Source organism: Budorcas taxicolor, chromosome 1 (assembly GCF_023091745.1).
Source record: "Budorcas taxicolor isolate Tak-1 chromosome 1, Takin1.1, whole genome shotgun sequence".
In the NCBI taxonomy this organism is placed as follows: Eukaryota; Metazoa; Chordata; class Mammalia; order Artiodactyla; family Bovidae; genus Budorcas; species Budorcas taxicolor.
Window position 1 is genome coordinate 142,581,878 of NC_068910.1, and position 19,195 is coordinate 142,601,072.

General features: G+C 40.4%; 1 protein-coding gene across 2 annotated transcripts in view; it reads right to left on the reverse strand.

Moving 5' to 3' along the window:
- TPRG1 (tumor protein p63 regulated 1) overlaps window positions 1-19,195 on the reverse strand; it is a 205,999-nt gene that overhangs the window by 101,937 nt on the left and 84,867 nt on the right. For both annotated transcript variants that reach the window (XM_052647359.1, XM_052647363.1), the window contains exon 3: window positions 10,982-11,073. In XM_052647359.1, coding sequence (XP_052503319.1) covers window positions 10,982-11,073 — 92 coding nt within the window. The remainder of the gene's footprint in view (window positions 1-10,981; window positions 11,074-19,195) is intronic.

The window sequence follows — 19,195 nt, forward strand, 5'->3', positions numbered from 1 at the left end:
ACCCAAATTAGATGCAAGTCAAGTTCACGTTGGATTCTGAGCCCTACCACATGTCAGACATTGTACTAAGTACTGAGAGGTAGGCAGAGATGGGTTTGGACAAAGGTGAGCCCTGACTTAAGCAGTGCTTTCCTCAAAATGAACTATATTATGTTGTAGAAGGTGAGCACAGAGAAGGAAGAGAAAATTATTCTCACTGAATCACTGTGGAAAGGTTTTATGGGCATACTATCTCTGAAGGACAGGAAAGGTCTGAATGAACAGAAGGGAGAGAGAGCATCCCAGACAGAGCAAAGTGGATGAGTACAATCATGAGGCCAGGGCATTGTGTCAGGAACTTTAGGGGATCAGCAGGCAGTTCCATTTGACTGATAGAATTTATTAAGGGGCATAATAATAAATAAAGCTGGAAGGGGAAATTCAGTCTGTGACATGTCCTAAGTGAGAGAGGAGAGCACACAGCACGGTACCAGGGGATGAAGAGGAGCTAGTGTAAGGTTCGTAGCCAGGGTAAGATCTTAAAGAGGCAACAGAAGGGCATGTAGGCAGCGAGAATCCACTGATGTCCTCAGAGCATGACAATGAATGTGACCTAGACTGATGCTTCCCAGAGGTGAATTACAGGAACCAACTGGGAACCCTGCGAAAATGCAGACTCAGGTTCCGCATGACTGGGGTGGCCCTGCATCTCAGCACTGCTAACAAACTCCTAAGTACTGCTGCTGCTGTTGGGGTGATTCGAAGACCACACTTTGAGCAGCAAAGTCTAGAAGAGACGGAAGTATGCAAAAATGAGTGGGGTTGGGTAGGAGATACATTTCAGGTTGTTTATTTGCATTTCACATTTATTATTCATGAATGAAATGTTCAGCAATCCCTAGTTTCACAGTTTGTTTGTTGTTTGGTTTGTTTGGTTTGGCTTTTACTTTTTAAATTATTAGTAGCAGTGCTTTTCATTACAAAACTAGCTCAGTGCTCTCCTAATTAGACTATGACAAGGTGAAGCACCATTAACCTTAGCCCAACAGCAGTAGCCGCCATTCCCTACAGGTACCTGACTTTTTAGTTGATTCTGGGGAAAAGACTAAATAAGATCAAACGGACAGCACAAGGCCAGAAAGGTATGGAGAGGAAGAGGAAAAGGTCTCGATCCTGCCCAGCAAATCTCAGTCTTCCTGCCTGCTAACAACAGACAGTCAACAAAGAAACAAGACACAGGCCCAAAGATCATTTAACCAGTTTAAACTGTGGTGATGACTGTGTCGGGAGATGAAAAATCACAAAAGGCAGCAAGAGCAGAGTGATGAGTAGACAGCCTGGCCAGGAGAGAGGTCCCGTGAAGCCAGGTCCTCCTGTGACCCTTAATAAGTAGTTGCCTTTAGATAGGTCATTTAATCTTTGGGTTTCTTCATCCATAAAATGAAGCCAATAGCTCCGCCTTGCTTTCTCCCACAGGTCTGTTTGAGGATCAAATATGAACTCAGGTGTGAAAGCAAACACAGGCACTGCTTTGGAGATCAGTGAACTCAGCGGCACCCTAAACCTAAGAAATGGTTCCTGATCTCCTGGGGCTCAACATTGCTTTGCTCCCAGGACGCCCCCCTCCTCTTTTATATGAACATACACCATGCTTATTTCTTCTGGGAAATCATTCTAAATTAAGCAGAAATGCCCTGCACACTTCCACTCACCCCACCAAGCCCAGGAAATAGAGTTGAGTTTATCCATTGAGTTACAATCTGATAAGGGGCACACATGGAATCTGAGCACAAAGGCAAAACAAAGAATATTTTTGCAAAAGGGAGAACAGCATAATGCATTGGAGCCCTATCTCTGCTACTTTAGAGCTGTGCTAGTCTTTTTTAAATGTTTTTATTAAATATAGTTGATATATAATGCTATGTTAGTTTCAGGTATACAGTAATTCAGTTATGTATACACACACACATACATACATACGTGTGTGTGTGCATATGTTTAGTAACCTATACTGGATAAGAGTATAAAAATTATATATATATACATATATATATTCCATTATAAGTTATTACAAGATATTGCATATAGTCCCTGTGCTATTCTGAATATTTTATATATATTACCCTTTGATTTCTTCATCTGCAAACTGGAGATGATGTTTCTACCTAAGACAATTGTTATGAAGATTGAATTAAATGAAGAGTAATTTTTAATCTATAAGTTATTATATAAATATTACTTATTATTTTTTGTCAAAAACAAATGGAGAATGTCGTATATATTTTCATTTCTCTTTCCAACTGTGAAATATTACTCTGGCCTACTGCTAAATATCCCTTACTCGGCACTTCAATTTTAAAAGAATAATATAAACCATCACACTTGTGTAGCCATTCACAGTTTAAAAGTAACTGTCTAATACTTTACAAAAATTACATGATAACTGAGAAAAATATGAGGAAAAACCTAAGAAAAATTCCATTTAGAGATTATAAAAATTATATAAATTATAGCAATATAATGGCAAGCACATAGAAAGCACTTATCACAAAGTGCAATTTAAGTGCTCAGTAAATGTTATCTATTAACATTATAGCAATCATTGACAAAAATGCATGGAGAAAAGCTGGAATGATATATACCAAAAATTAACAGTGGCTGTGCTTCTTTCAAGAGCAGAGGATTTCTAATTGATTAAAAGACTGTACTAAAGCAAATTCACTAATTTTAAAAAAATGGAAAGCCTATTCAAGTTCACCCAGCTACACTGATCATAAGCAGCAGAGTCAGGAATCAAGCCCAAGTTTTCTGATTCCAAATTCAGGACTCTTTTTATGACACTAGGCTGCTTCCTTGACTTTATCTCATTTTACTGTCTATCTGTCCAACATGGAGAGCTGGATTTGGCTAAAGCCATGGATAAAAAGCTATGTGAGTTTCAGGAGAGATAGGCTATGAAACATGCTGAAAGTATTTTCCACGAAGATGAAGAGCAAGAGTTACTTGATCCCAGCCACTAGAGGCAAGTCTTCTCATTCAGGAATAAGAGGAATAAGAACAACAACCCCCACCACCACTTCACACTAATGTGTGTGGAGTGAAGATCCCATCTCTTCCCACCTCCCTAAACACCGCAGTCAAAGACATCTTGAGTACTTTTGACTCAAGAGCCACTTCATTGCCATTGTATCACACTTTTTGAGACTCCATAGAGTGTCAAGTTGTTCTCTTGGGGCTGGCTTAATGGATCACTTCTAAAAGGGTACACACTATTTATTTTAAAAGTCCTTTCCCAAAGGACCAAGAAAGACAGTGCAAGGAGGAGATAAAGTTGAGATAAACATCATCCTGTCTTTATAGCTATAGAGGCTTATAAAGTTCCTAAACCGGCTGGGCTAAAAACTTGAGTCTCACTTGGAGTCTCTTTGCTTCATGCTATGCTAAGTCACTTCAGTTGTGTTCAACTCTTTGTGACCCTATGCACTGTAGCCCGCCAGGCTCCTCTGTCCGTGGATTCTCCAGGCAAGGATACTGGAGTGGGTTGCCATGCCCTCCTACAGGGTAGGAGGTATCTTCCCCACCCAGGGGTTGAACCTATGTCTCTTCTGTCTCCTGCACTGGCGGGTGGGTTCTTGACCAGTAGGGCCACCTGGAAAGCCCTTCTTAGGCCATTCTTAATGGTTTCAGCTAACTGGGATCCCGCTGAAGTTGACTGCATCTCATTTTGCTTTTGGTCTCCTTTTGGTCTCTCATCCTCCTTGTATTCTCTACCCAAATGCCTTCTAACCTTTGTTTTTCCAATTCTGCTGAACGATATATTTATATAAATTTAGAACATCACAAAGAAGCTCACCTGAACTAGTAGAAAATGCCTTGACTGGCTTAATGTTATTTCATGCCCTTATTTCATATGTAGATAGACCTTCTGCAACCTTGCAGCCTCTGTCTGGCATTCATCTTTCCTCAGTCACCTGTCCAGACTTCATCCATTCATCAGTGAAAAGATGACTCTTTTGCTGAATTGGATAACAGTTTTTGAATACTGGAAGAATATATTTTCTGAGCCTTTTTTGTGTTATGACAATATCATAGCCACATACACACTTTTAAACTTAATCTGCATCATTAGCGTATCCTCGACTACTTTCTTAAGTTTGGACAATTAACAAAACAATAAAATCAAACTCTGATCTCTAGAGCTTGCTTATTTCCATGGTATAATTGTTGCCACCAATTCCAAGCTACCAGCATGACATCACTGAACATGCAGTTGGTGAAAGATGAGCACACTATCACATATTATTTCCACCACACAAATAGAATAGGTAAAAATAGCCCCAGGTTTCCCAGGTGCCACTTGTACTAAAGAATCTACCTGCTAATGCAGGAGATGTTAGGGATGTGGGTTTGATCCCTGGGTTGGGAAGATTCCCTGGAGGAGGGCATGGCAAAGCACTTCAGGATTCTTGCCTGGGAAATCCCACTGACAGAGGAGCCTGTTGGGCTACAGTCCATGGGGTCACACAGAGTCAGACTCAACTTAGCAACTAAAACCACCACCACCTATACTAACTACCTGAACAGCAAGAAGATCAAACCAGTCAATCCTAAAGGAAATCAACCCTGAATATTCTTTGGAACCACTGATGCTGAAGCTGAAGCTCCAATACTTTGGCCACCTGATGCAAAGGACCAACTCATCGGAAAAGACCCTAATGTTAAGACTGAGGGCAGGAGGAGAAGGGGGAGGCAGAGGATAAGATGTTTGAATGGCATCACCAACTCAATGGACATGAAATTGAGCAAACTTAGGGATACAGTGAAGGATGGGGAAGCTTGGTGTGCTGCAGTCCATCAGGTCGCAAAGAGTTGGATGTGACTAACTATTGAACAATGACAACCTAAGTTCAGTTCAGTTCAGTTGCTCAGTCGTGTCCGACTCATTGCGACCCCATGAATTGCAGCACGCCAGGCCTCCCTGTTCATCACCATCTCCCAGAGTTCACTCAGACTCACGTCCATCGAGTCCGTGATGCCATCCAGCCATCTCATCCTCGGTCATCCCCTTCTCCTCCTGCCCCCAAACCCTCCCAGCATCAGAGTCTTTTCCAATGAGTCAATTCTTCGCATGAGGTGGCCAAAGTACTGGAGTTTCAGCTTTAGCATCATTCCTTCCAAAGAAATCCCAGGGTTAATCTCCTTCAGAATGGACTGGTTGGATCTCCTTGCAGTCCAAGGGACTCTCAAGAGTCTTCTCCAACACCACAGTTCAAAAGCATCAATTCTTCGGCGCTCAGCTTTCTTCACAGACCAACTTTCACATCCATACATGACTACTGGAAAAACCATAGCCTTGACTAGATGGACCTTAGTTGGCAAAGTAATGTCTCTGCTTTTGAATATACTATCTAGGTTGGTCATAACTTTTCTTCCAAGGAGTAAGCGTCTTTTAATTTCATGGCTGCAATCACCATCTGCAGTGATTTTGGAGCCCAAAAAAAGAAAGTCTGACACTGTTTCCACTGTTTCCCCATCCATTTCCCATGAAGTAATGGGACCGGATGCCATGATCTTCATTTTCTGAATGTTGAGCTTTAAGGCAACTTTTTCACTCTCCTCTTTCACTTTCATCAAGAGGCTTTTTAGCTCCTCTTCACTTTCTGCCATAAGGGTGGTGTCATCTGCATATCTGAGGTTATTGATATTTCTCCCAGCAATCTTGATTCCAGCTTGTGTTTCTTCCAGTCCAGCGTTTCTCATGATGTACTCTGCATAGAAGTTAAGTAAGCAGAGTGACAATATACAGCTTTGACACACTCCTTTTCCTATTTGGAACCAGTCTGTTGTTCCATGTCCAGTTCTAACTGTTGCTTCCTGACCTGCATTCAGATTTCTCAAGAGGCAGGTTAGGTGGTCTGGTATTCCCGTCTCTTTCAGAATTTTCCACAGTTTATTGTGATCCACACAGTCAAAGGTTTTGGCATAGTCAATAAAGCAGAAATAGATGTTTTTCTGGAACTCTCTTGCTTTTTCATGATCCAGCGGATGTTGGCAATTTGATCTCTGGTTCCTCTGCCTTTTCTAAAACCAGCTTGAACATCAGGGAGTTCACGGTTCATGTATCTCATGGCTTGGAGAATTTTGAGCATTAGTCCAAAAAAGATGTCCTTTTCATTATAGGGGACTGGAATGCAAAAGTAGGAAGTCAAGAAACACCTGGAGTAACAGGCAAATTTGGCCTTGGAATGAGGAATGAAGCAGGGCAAAGACTAATAGAATTTTGCCAAGAAAATGCACTGGTCATAGCAAACACCCTCTTCCAACAACACAAGAGAAGACTCTACACATGGACATCACCAGATGGTCAACACCGAAATCAGACTGATTATATTCTATGCAGCCAAAGATGGAAAAGCTCTATACAGTCAACAAAAACAAGACCAGGAGCTGACTGTGGCTCAGATCATGAACTCCTTATTGCCAAATTCAGACTTAAATTGAAGAAAGTAGGGAAAACCGCTAGACCATTCAGGTATGACCTAAATCAAATCCCTTATGATTATACAGTGGAAGTGAGAAATAGATTTAAGGGCCTAGATCTGATAGATAGAGTGCCTCATGAACTATGGACTGAGGTTCGTGACATTGTACAGGAGACAGGAATCAAGACCATCCCCATGGAAAAGAAATGCAAAAAAGCAAAATGGCTGTCTGGGGAGGCCTTACAAATAGCTGTGAAAAGAAGAGAGGTGAAAAGCAAAGGAAAAAAGGAAAGATATAAGCATCTGAATGCAGAGTTCCAAAGAATAGCAAGAAGAGATAAGAAAGCCTTCTTCAGCGATCAATGCAAAGAAACAGGGGAAAACAACATAATGGGAAAGACTAGAGATCTCTTCAAGAAAATTAGAGATATCAAGGGGACATTTCATGCAAAAATGGGCTCGATAAAGGACAGAAATGGTCTGGACCTAACAGAAGCAGGAGATATTAAGAAGAGGTGGCAAGAATACACAGAAGAACTGTACAAAAAAGATCTTCATGACCCAGATAATCGTAATGATGTGATCACTAATCTAGAGCCAGACATCTTGGGAAGTGAAGTCAAGTGGGCCTTAGAAAGCATCACTACTAACAAAGCTAATGGAGGTGATGGAATTCCAGTTGAGCTGTTTCAAATCCTGAAAGATGATGCTGTGAAAGTGCTGCACTCATTATGCCAACAAATTTGGAAAACTCAGCAGTGGCCACAGGACTGGAAAAGGTCAGTTTTCATTCCTATTCCAAAGAAAGGAAATGCCAAAGAATGCTCAAACTATCGCACAATTGCACTCATCTCACATGCTAGTAAAGTAATGCTCAAAATGACAACCTACACTACATTAAAAGGGTTTTTACTATTCATGATTCTGAAGATGGAATACTGATTTGAAAGCAGACATTCTTTAAACCACTGATGAGCAACCCTGGATTTCTCATCTCCCCAGAAGAAATTGAAAGTTGATATACACAAAGCTCAGTCATTTTTGTCACATATGAATAAGTGTTATGCTTGAAAAGAGTCTTGTGTGATTGGTAAAGTTGGGGAAATTGGTATATATTGCAGCCCCTGAAACTTATAAGAATGGATGGTCTTATTCCATTAGAAAAACAAGTAAAGGGGACAAGAGTAGCCTCAGGCTCTCACCTTTCTGGGCCTGTGTATTTATACATTTGTTTTGTTTAGTCTTGCTGTTGTTATTTTGGAGGTTTGGTTTTAGTTTGATTATTTTTGCTGGGTTTTTCTTTTTTTTTTTTTTTTGCTGCACTACAAATGAACAGAAGAGTTAAGTGTGATAAGTCATTCAAAACCTGTATGCATGTCTTTCTTTTGACAAACAACTTCCTATCTTCTGCCTGAACAGTCAGTGTCTGGGACCTCATTCATTTAGACCAGATGCCTGAACATCTCTACAACTGACACCTCTTTCCATTACAAGTAGGCAGTCTGATCAAGCTATAAGGATTAACAGGCAAAGGAAAGTAACTGGCAATGTCTTACTCTGGTAGAAATGTCTGAAATCAGATCTTCTCTTGAAACTTGCTTTTGATGGAGGGTCATGGGAGAAGTAAAAGAATTTTAACCGACAGGATGACCAAAAAAGAACACAAAATCACTACCATTTACAAAGGAGAAATGGGTTTCAGTGCACACAGGAGGAAAGCCTGACAGCAAATAAGCATATGTGACTGCATGAAATTCTACATGCATGGGATATACACATTATTGTTGTCCTTAATATAAATGGATACCACCAAATGAAAGCAAAACAGAAAACCAGTTGCTGGAAAGTGCTTTCCAACTCTTTGAGCTTCCTATTAGGTTCAGAGCTAGGTACAAAACTTGAGTCTTGGGGGTAAAACTGTTCATATTTATCTAAACACTGCTTGGTTCAGCATTCTAGTTGATATTAAAGCAAGCACACAATTACGGAGATAAGCCTCAACACAGATCACACAATCAGATTTATCTTTGGATAGCTGACATCTACTGGCTATAGTAATCACTAAGCAAAAGCATTCAAACAACTAAAAAAACAGGTCAAATAAAATCAAACAAAATAGGCACTATTAAAGAAATGAGAGAAATGAGAAAGTCACTCAGTTGTGTCTATCTCTGTGATCCCATGGACTCTGTAGTCCATGGAATTCTCTAGGCCAGAATACTGGAGTGGATAGCCTTTCCCTTCTCCAGGGGATCTTCCCAACCCAGGGATCGAACCCAGGTCTCCCACATTGCAGGCAGATTCTTTACTAGCTAAGCCACAAGGGAAGCCCATTAAAAAAATAACTGATACTATTACTAATATGTGAGAGTTCACACAAACATCCACCACTGAATTTGAAAGACCACATTTGTGCATCCTTTCTTATAAATGAGATACATTGTAGAAATGAATTAGTTAAGTGTTTACCTCTGATGTGACCTTCAGAGTTTAAGTAGACATCTATCCTAATCAAGTCAGGCTTTTCATTTGCACAAGTCATACTCTACCCTGCGAATGAGAGGTGGAGAGTGGAAAATAATGATGATAGAGATGGAAATGGATAGATAGAAATAAAAGCAGAGGCTACAAACAACAACAAAAACTAACTATTGGCTTACTAATACTACTGTGAACAGAGAAAGGACACTGATATGCGTTGAAAAGTCATATGTGCTGGGGATTTTGCTAAGAATTTTATGTTATCTCATTTAGTCATCTAACACCTCATCAAGTATATATCATTATCTCTAATTTATATATTAAGACACTGCTGCTGCTGTTGCTGCTAAGTCGCTTCAGTCGTGTCCGACTCTGTGCGACCCCATAGATGGCAGCCCACCAGGCTCCCCCGTCCCTGGGATTCTCCAGGCAAGAACACTGGAGTGGGTTGCCATTTCCTTCTCCAATGCATGAAAGTGAAAAGTGAAAGTGAAGTCACTCAGTCATGTCCGACTCTTCACGATCCCATGGACTGCAGCCCACCAGGCTCCTCCGTCCATGGGATTTTCCAGGCAAGAGTACTGGAGTGGGGTGCCATTGCCCTCTCTGATATTAAGACACAAATACTCAGAAATTGTCAGGTTGGTTTTCAAAATTCATTTTAATTCAAATATTGGAACCCATTTGAAACAATGATATCATGTGATGGTCAGACAGATGGAAACAAGCTATTTGGTTCTGCATTTCATTGATTATGGGATTTATTCTGCTTGCCTGGATGATTAAACATTCCAGAGTTGCCCTCCTAAAACTTAATCAAAGAAGATGTCCCACCCAGAGGTGAAAGACTAAATGATTCTTTACTCAAGGTATAGAAGTTGCTGAACTTTTCTGCTGAAACCTCTGGAGATCATATTACCAAGAAAACTTACTGAACTCTGAAGTGGAATTCTAACTGCATTCTCCTCTTAATATTATGGATTCTGCAGAAGAAAAGACATGCCTCTTACCCTTATTATGAGTATATTTTACCTATTATTGTAAAGACCATGACATTCTTAATATTTGCCTGGTGGGTTAAGTAAAGGTCACATAGACACTAGAGTTTTGGGGGAGGATAGAAAGGTAACCATCTCCATGGTGTCTTTTGCAGTGAAAACCCCTGTAGCTAACATTAAAACTTGAGAGTAAATAGAGCAATCAAAAAACTGACAAGGATGTAAGTGTTAGATTTGGTTTTTATCCTAACTCTGAACAGGGGGCCTGTCTTTTTTTGGCAGTGGTGGGGAAGGGGTTACATTTATTTATTTTTAAATTTTTATTTTGTGTTGGTGCATAGCTGATTAACAATGTTGTGCTGGTTTCAGATGTACAGCAAAGTGGCTCAGGTATACATATACATGTATGTTCTTTTTCAGCTTCTTTTTTTCTCATTTAGGTTATTACAGAGTATTGAGCGGAATTCCCTATGCTATACAGTAGGTCCTTGTTGGTTATCTATTTTAATATAGTAGTGTGTACATGCCAATCCCAATCTCCCAGTCTATCCCTTTCTACCAGGTGGCCTGTCTTTATCCTACATGATATTTCCTAGTTTTTTGCTCAAAATTCAGATTATATATGTTGACCTCACCCATCCTCTTTCCCAACCCTCCCTTCCACTGTATCCAGAGTGGGCTGGTTAGTAGCATGGCATGATTGGTGAGAGAGTGCTTACAAGAGACAGAGATTGGAACAGCGAGCTCAGTTAGGAGGCTAATGCAATGGTCCTTGTGAGAAATGGTCATGCCCTGAGTTAAAGTAATTGCAATGACAGTTGAGAGAAGCAACTTGCCTGGGAAACAGCTGTAGAAGTCAAACTTGGTCATAACATCAGCCATGGGGCACCACAAGAATTTACTCTCCAATAGGAGAGTAATTGATGATCTCTCTGTAACCAGAAGAAATTCTTCCAGAAATTCTGCCCATCTATTCTATTATAGTATTGTCAAACCAAAGGCTAGATTTCCGTTGCCCTTCACTTAGTCATAATTACTCACTCTGTCAAGAGCCAGAAGCCTTGAATTGTCTCTCCAGAAGTCTTGGTAATATGGCCTTTCAAGTCTTCTATGGCGGTCTCAATGGCCCCTGGCTGAGTAGGAAGAAGAAAATACCTAGTTTAGAGAAGACTGAGTCCCCTTCATTGCTTATGACCAGTTACTACATCCCAGCAACTCCTCCAGAAAGTTGACCAGGAAAGATAGTTCTTGGAGTAGCCTGTTGGTTGTTGGCACTCCCTGCCAGAGAGCTTAGTCTTGAATTCTGGTATTTACTAAGCTGCTCTCCTTGCACGAGACAAAAGGGATCCAGGTCCTATAAGCCTTTCATAATCTTACCCTCACTTGTTCAAAGAAATTAGGATTGCTGTTTTCAGAGGGCCAGTTTTTCTGATAAACAAATATGTTTATAATGAAATTCAATGCATTTAGCAATATCTACTTTTTTCTTAATCAAACTTTTCTCTCTTCAAACAGTACATGGCAGTAAAACATTAAAAAAAAGAAAAAAAACCCAACCTCCCAATGTTCTGACTATAATTCTGGTTCTGGGAAATGAACTTTTTTGTCTCCATACGTCTCTTTCTTCACCATTCTCCAAGCAGGTATTCCTACTATGAGCCTTCCTCTAGTTTAAAAATCGATTGACGTTCCTTAACAAGAAATTCACTTTCCTAGTGGCTGAGCAGTAAAGAAGCCTCCTTCTAATGCAGGAGACATAGATTCAATCCCTGGGTCCAGAAGATCCCCTGGAGAAGGAAATGGCAACCCACTCGCATATTCTTGCCTGGGAAATCCCATGGACAGAGGAGCCTGGTTGGGGAGGGGGTGGGGGCGGGGACGGCACTGTAGTCCTTGGAGTCATAAAGAGCTGGATGCAACTTAGTGACTAAAGAAGAAATTCATAGACCCTCAAGCTTAGCGATTCTTAAACTTCAGTGCACATGAGAATCACCTAAAATGTGTTTTTAAAATGCAGATTTCTGGGCACTGTCCCCAGAGATTCTGATTCAGTAGTTCCGAGGTGGGTCTGGGAATTTTCATTTCTATCAATTTCCTGGGTGATGATATTGGTGTGGGACTCTACTGTAAGAGTCATTGTTCTCTAGGCAGTCACTCCCAGCCTTTGTTACTCATCAGAATCGCCAGGGGAGCTTTGGGAAATTCTAATGCCGAGGCTGTACACCAGGCCAATTATATCAGATACTCAGTGGGTGGGATCCGCATAACAGCACCTCAGGATTTTCAAAAGCATCTCAGGTAACTCCAGTGTATAGAACCACTACAGCTCAGGGCTCATCAATTATAAGCCATTTCATTTTATAGGTGGGGAAACAGGGGTCTGCATATGGAAGTAACTTGTCAAGTTCCCCCAGCTAAGAGGTGACAGACACAAGACAGGAAACCTAGACATTCCACCTCCAGGCGTACAACACAGTGCTGACCTCATGCCCAAGCCTGGAACAAGCATGTTACACGCTCTTGTGTAGTCTCTGTGTAATAGGGATTTACACTAAACACCTAATCGTCCACAAATATTAGCACTCCTAATCCTCCTAGTTTGAGACCGTTCCTAAAAGGAAACAGGGACACTAGCCTGGCCAAGACCCATTCAAATATATTTTTCTCCCAGCGGTGAGTGGGTTGTAGGATTTGGGGTTGCTTGTTTTGTCAGTCTTTGATAAAAGGCTTTGAAAAATGTTGACCATAGAGTCCATTGGTTAAGAAAAATCTTACATGAGTCCACATGTAAAATATAGGAAAAGAAGTGAAGAATCCGCCCGCAATGTGGGAGACCTGAGTTCGATCCCTGGGTTGAGAGGATCCCCTGGAGAAGGGAAAGGCTACGCATTCCAGTATTCTGGCCTGGAAAATTCCATGGACTGTATAATCCATGGGGTCGCAAAGAGTCAGACACGACTGAGTGACTGTCACTTTCATACTTTCACTTTTCCCCCTCCCTTCCAATTCTTTCCACACAGTCCAAGTCTTCCTGGAATTTGCAGGACAAGTACTGAGAGTTGGGTGACCTGGGTTGATACTTCAGATCTGTCATGAATAAGTTCTTTGACCTCTAGACAATGATTTACTGTCCTTGGCCTCCATTTCTTTATCTATAAGACAAATGAGTAGGCTGAACCAAAGCTTTCCAAGCCAAGCTGATGATCCAAATCTCCTGGAAATCTTTAAGAAAATAGAATCACAGCCTTTACACCGAGAGAGTCTGACTCCTCAATTTTAACAAGTTTCCTGCTGAGTTGCACAGTCAGCCAGTAGACTGAATGATTTCTGACTCTTTTGTCATTCTCTGCTGCTGGTTGAAGGGCTGTGGAAAGCTAATACAGCACCCCAGGCCTGCTGAACCTGATGTGTCATGAAATCAATAAGTTCTGGGACATTCATTAAATATGCTTTGTGCTCCCATTGACACAGGAGGTTGTATCAGCATCACTGATCCAGTCCCAGGTGGCTCAGATGGCAAAGAATATGCCTGCAATGAGGGAGACCTGGGTTCAATCCCTGGGTTGGGAAGATCCCCTGGAGGAGGGTATGGCAACCCACTCCAGTCTTCTCGCCTGGAGAATCACCACGGATAGAGGAGCCTGGCAGGCTACAGTCTATAAGGCCGCAAAGAATCAGACATGACAGAGTGACTAAGCACAGCACAGCTGGTAGGACTGGTCTATGCTTCATGGAAATTTCCTGGGATTCTGTGACAATTCTCTCATCTCTCATCCTCAGCTCTCCATGATGCAGCTTGACTCTACCAGGATCGATGGTCAAAGTTCTCTGAAAAATGATACTTTCTTTGATGATTCATCATGGCTATTTTTCCTGTCTCTCTTCCTTTATCCGTGTAATTTCTTCTTCAAGCTAATATAACTTGGTAGTGAAACTAGTACTTTTCAGAAGAAAAAAAATTAGAAGTAGAATTGAAGAATAATGAAATAATCCTGAAATAAGCATTTTGTTGAATGCTTTTATACCAGGCACTTTGCCAAAAATAGGTAAAGACAAATAAAAGAATGTAGAATTTTTCAAAACTTTTCTTGTCTTTTCTATGAAAGGCAATCAGCAAAATCCATCAAAATGATCTATCCTTTGATCCACACATTCCATTTCTGTGAAGTTATACTACTGAGACTCTTGCATATGTACAAAATGACATGTGCAAAGTTTCCTCTGCAGCCTGGTTTGTGGATAGCAAAAATTCGGAAACCATGCAAAAGTCTAGGAATAGGAGACTCGTTAGGTATATCATAAGACACATACATGCAATGAAATATGATAAATATGTAAAAAATGAAGAAACATACTATGAAGCAAGGGTAAATATGTCATCATTTGTGTAAAAAAGGGGAGAATGGATAAGTATAAGTATTTTTGTTTGTACACACCTAAAGCAACTCCAGTACTTTGGCCACCTCATGTGAAGAGTTGACTCATTGGAAAAGACTTTGATGCTGGGAGGGATTGGGGGCAGGAGAAGAAGGGGACAACAGAGGATGAGATGGCTGGATGGCATCACGGACTCGTTGGACGCCAAGTCTGAGTGAACTCTGGGAGTTGGTGATGGACAGGGAGTCCTGGCGTGCTGCGATTCATGGGGTTGCAAAGAGTCGGACATGACTGAGCGACTGAACTGAAAGCCACTCTAGAAGGATACACAGAAAAGGTTAACAGGCATCCCCTACAGGTAGGGAAGGAAGTGATGGTGGACACAGCGTATAGAGGTGTTGTTTTACTGTGCATCCTTGTGTGGATGCTCAACTCTTTTCTACCCTATGGACTGTAGTCCACCAGGCTCCTCTGTCCATGAGATTTCCCAGGCAAGAATACTGAATGGGTTTCCATTTTCTACTGCAAGGGATCTTCCCAACCCAGGGATCAAATCCACATCCTCCTGTACTGAGCCTCCTGCATTCCGGGTGGATTCTTTACTGCTGAGCCACCAGGGAAGTCCATTGTTTTACTATATACCTTTTCAAAAGTTAAACGTTAAAAGTAAACTGGAACAGTTTGGAAATCTCTGAAATCCTGTCCGGGTACTCACTGCCTTAGTTCTCACCTTCAGTAGAAACATCGATCACGCCTTTATGGAACAGTTATGCATCCTGTCCTGATAAAATATTTTACTCTTCTCCATTTGTTACTCTTGGTTACTATGATACATTAACTTCAGCCATTTAGTGTCAAAAATACAATAAAGTGTGTGAACCTTTTGACTTGTGTCCAGGCCAAGGTTTTAAATCTCAGCCTTTCTGGTTGAGACCCTCGTGAAGTCACCTTTTCAAGTCACCTTGTCATTCCACAAATCAGTCTACATGCATTTGTTAGATAGATGAGATACCATTAACTGTAACAGCTGTTTGGAAATGCCTAAAACATTGATAACATTGAAGAATAAAAGACTCTACTACCATTCTTGTTGTTAATACTAAATAGAAGGGAAACCTTTGTACCAGGATCAGGGGATCAGATGATTACTGCAGTGGAACGATTAGCTCTGAGACTCCTTGCAGCCTGAGACTCAAAGGAAAGTATATTGGAATGATATGTACTCATCATCTGATCAAATAAAGCTTAGCAAGAGAGTACACATACATTTCTAATTCTAAATTTTAAGAAAAAAATCACTAGGGGGATCCTTTTTTTAAGTCACTACATGACATAATGAATAATAACTTCTCTGATGTCTAGCCCTAAATAGTTTCAGTCAAAACAAATGTGCTGAGGAAAGTTCAAGGACATAAGTATTTGTTGTTGTTGAGCTTATTTTATATTGGAGTATAGCTGATTAACAATGTTGCAATAGTTCCAGGTACACAGGAGAGTGACTCAGCCATACATATAAAGACCAGCCATACATATAAAGACATATGTGTTTGTCTCCTTGCATTTCCTTGAGCTAGACTAGCCTGGGAGTCAATTGTCACACAGACAATATTCATGTCTGCTATTAATATTTTCCCTTGTAATGGACACTTTAGCCAGACAGTGAGAAGAAAGGACAGAGTAGAAATGAGTGCTCCTAGGGACTTAGACACAGTCAGCTCTCTCTTGCAGGTGTCATCATCCTCAGAAAGGGTTTGCTTTGTGGTACATTCATAAGGTAAGAAACCAGTTCTGAGTTGGACCTGATTCGTAAAGCCTAGGCAAATTTGTCTCTCTCTGAAAATGAAAGAAATGCTTCTTATCTCGTAATTGTTAAGGATCCATGCTCAGATAGAAACACCAACTTTTATTACTATCTTCAAAGCATTTCAGTGTAAGGAGGGGAATCCAGAAACCTTCTGCCCAGTGAGATATATAATTTCTAAGCCAGAGGGAAGCTCACACAGACAATAACAATATAACTAATATATTTAGTTGTTCCCAGTACAAGAGCAAGACACAGGGAAGCCTATAGTAAGAGAAGAGGGAAAAGGAGAGAGTATGAAAGCCAAATTAGTGTCATGAAGGCAATGACATCTTGCCACACAATGGGAAGTCTCAAACCTGCTTATTAAAGTCTCGTTCCTCACAATAGAACACAGGCTATAAAAAGGCCACGGGGAACCAATAATTAAATATTAAAAGATCAAATAGTTTTAGTCCCATTAGTTTGTATGTAATTTACATTCTCAAGTATAAATTTAGAGATAATTCCCCATCTCTAATCGCTTTCAACTTTCTGATAAGGTATCTGCAAATATAGAGTCCTACAGGGAGTTTAAATATATCTTTCCCCATGCAGATCAAGTATTGTTCCTTTCATAAGAAGTTGCTTTTGAATATCACTCTCCACAACTAAAGTGATTATCATAATATACCTCAAGTTATTAGCCTTGAGGGGTACTTTTGTGGAGAGAAGGCAGTAGGCCATTTTTAGACATGTCTAAGCAATAATAGCAAATGAACAAAAGTAGGAGGAAAAGGTTATCCAAGCAGACTGATAGCAACTGGTGGAGGCCCTCATTATGTGACTCCTCATTCACTGTCCAAGGTCAGAGGCAGTGGATAGGTGGCACAAAGTGCCAGGAATCCTGGGTTCCAGGCCTGCCATGGCCCCTAAGTTGCCAAAGAAGAGAAGTCACATCAGTTCTGTGTGCCCTAGGGGTAGGATTAGATATTCTCTGAGGCCCTTCCTGGCTCGAAGCAAGAATGTCGCTAAGCTGTATCGGAAGGGCAAAGTCGCAGTAAATAAACATTTGTCTGGAAGACAGAGGAAAGAACGCAACAACACAGAGTGACGCATAAAATAACGTAAGAGGTTTAAGGGACCAGATTAACTTGTTTTATGACCAGATATTCAGAGATGTGATCTAATGCACAATGTTATGATGCTAAGAATGCCTCTGGTTTGCCCTAAATTGTCATATGTTTCCATATCCAACCTGAAACTCATATAATTGATCCTCCCTCTTATTATAGCATTAGGTGTCCACATCTGGCAGCTAAGAAATTGAGTCCATCTGCCTCAGTGAGCCAAGGAATAACTTTCCCTTCCAAGTTAAAAGATATGAACAAAAAGCAGCCTAAATATACAGCAAAACTTAAGTAAATTGGATTACATTTCCATGATACTTCTCTGGTGGCTCAAATGGTAAAGGATTTGCCTGCAATGCAGGCTATCTGGGTTCAATCCCTGGGTTGGGAAGATCCCCTCAAGAAGGAAATGACTACCCATGCCAGTATTCTTGCCTAGAGAATCCCCAGGACAAAGGAGCCTGGTAGGCTACACTCCGTGGGGCTGCAAAGAGTCAGACATAACTGAGCACCTGAGTGCACACAACAGATGTAACCCAATGTTTTGCACAATAAAATGTACATGTAAGAAAAAAGTAAGAAAGGATATTCACCAAAATGTATAAAAGCATGTTTATATATTTTCGTTAGCTTTGAGCTGTGGAATTATAAACCATCTCCAGTGAAATTATTTTAAAACCTTATAATAAAATGCAAGGCCAAGAAATTTTTCTACTCAGTCTTATTGCTCTTCTGCATTTGTTACATAGCCTTAAAATTCTTACACTGTAATAAATTGATTTCTTTTAAATCACTGCATGGGATCAAGAACTATGAATGGGAATTGGAAAACATCAACTCTAAACCCAGCTTTGTTCTTATTAGCTTCTTGGGCAAGTCAGTGTGCACTAAGTGTTAGGACTTCAGGTCAGCCACTGCCCCTCTCTGGTTCTTAGTTGCCACTAAAAATGAGAGTGTTGACTAGCAAATTGGTGTTCAATGTGTGATCTGTGGACAGAAACTATGAGTATTTCCATAGAGTGCATATAAATGCAGACTCTAAGGCCTCATCCCAGACCAACTGAATCAGACCAATATTCTAACACGCTTTCCAGGTAATCTGTTTGCATGACAAAGCTGAGAAACACTGCACCAGATCATCACTGGACTAGAGCTCCCTTCAGCTCCAAGAAGTGATAACTTGTGATGTGATGAATGTTTCATAGGTCTGAGTCATTCAGTCCTGGTCTGATTTAATTATCCCTTGAGAAAATGAGTTAGCTTCCTTCATGTAAATCTCTTTGCTGAAATAAATAAATAAATAAATAAAAATAAATCTCTCTGCTGCTACATACCCTATATGTCTACATTTATACCTTACTTTAGAGGTCATGGTGAGGTCATGAGCATCTTAATGCCATTCTTTATTACCACTTACAGAAATGTGAATGCCAAATTAACCAAAAAAAAAAAAAAAAAGAGGAAAAAAGTATTTAGAATAGCAAGAGATGCTGTTTATGAAATGTTAATATATGTGTCTTACACTTTATTAAGAACACTTTAAAAAGTAGCCTATTTAAACTCTCAGATAAAACTGACGTTTTATCCATACTTTGAAGAGAAGAAATTTATGTATACGTATATACCACACACACACATCTCCCATTTCCTCAGCTACCACCACATCAACAGATCTGTGGTTTACAAGGTAGTAAAACCATATCATTCCTTTATTCATTCAAACTAATATTTATCATTGCCTCAGTCGAACCCATAATCTCATTTTCATTATCCTAGAATGCATTAAAGCACATTCATTATACTCATGTGCTAAAAAACAAGAAAGAAAGAAACCAAGAAAAAAAAACCTCTTCGTATTCTGTCTCTTAGTCTGATGGAAAGTGAATGCTGACTGCCTTGGGAATGTAGCCCTCAGTTACCTCCTAAAGAGCCCTCATGTCTACTTCAGACTCGCTGACAAAATTAGAA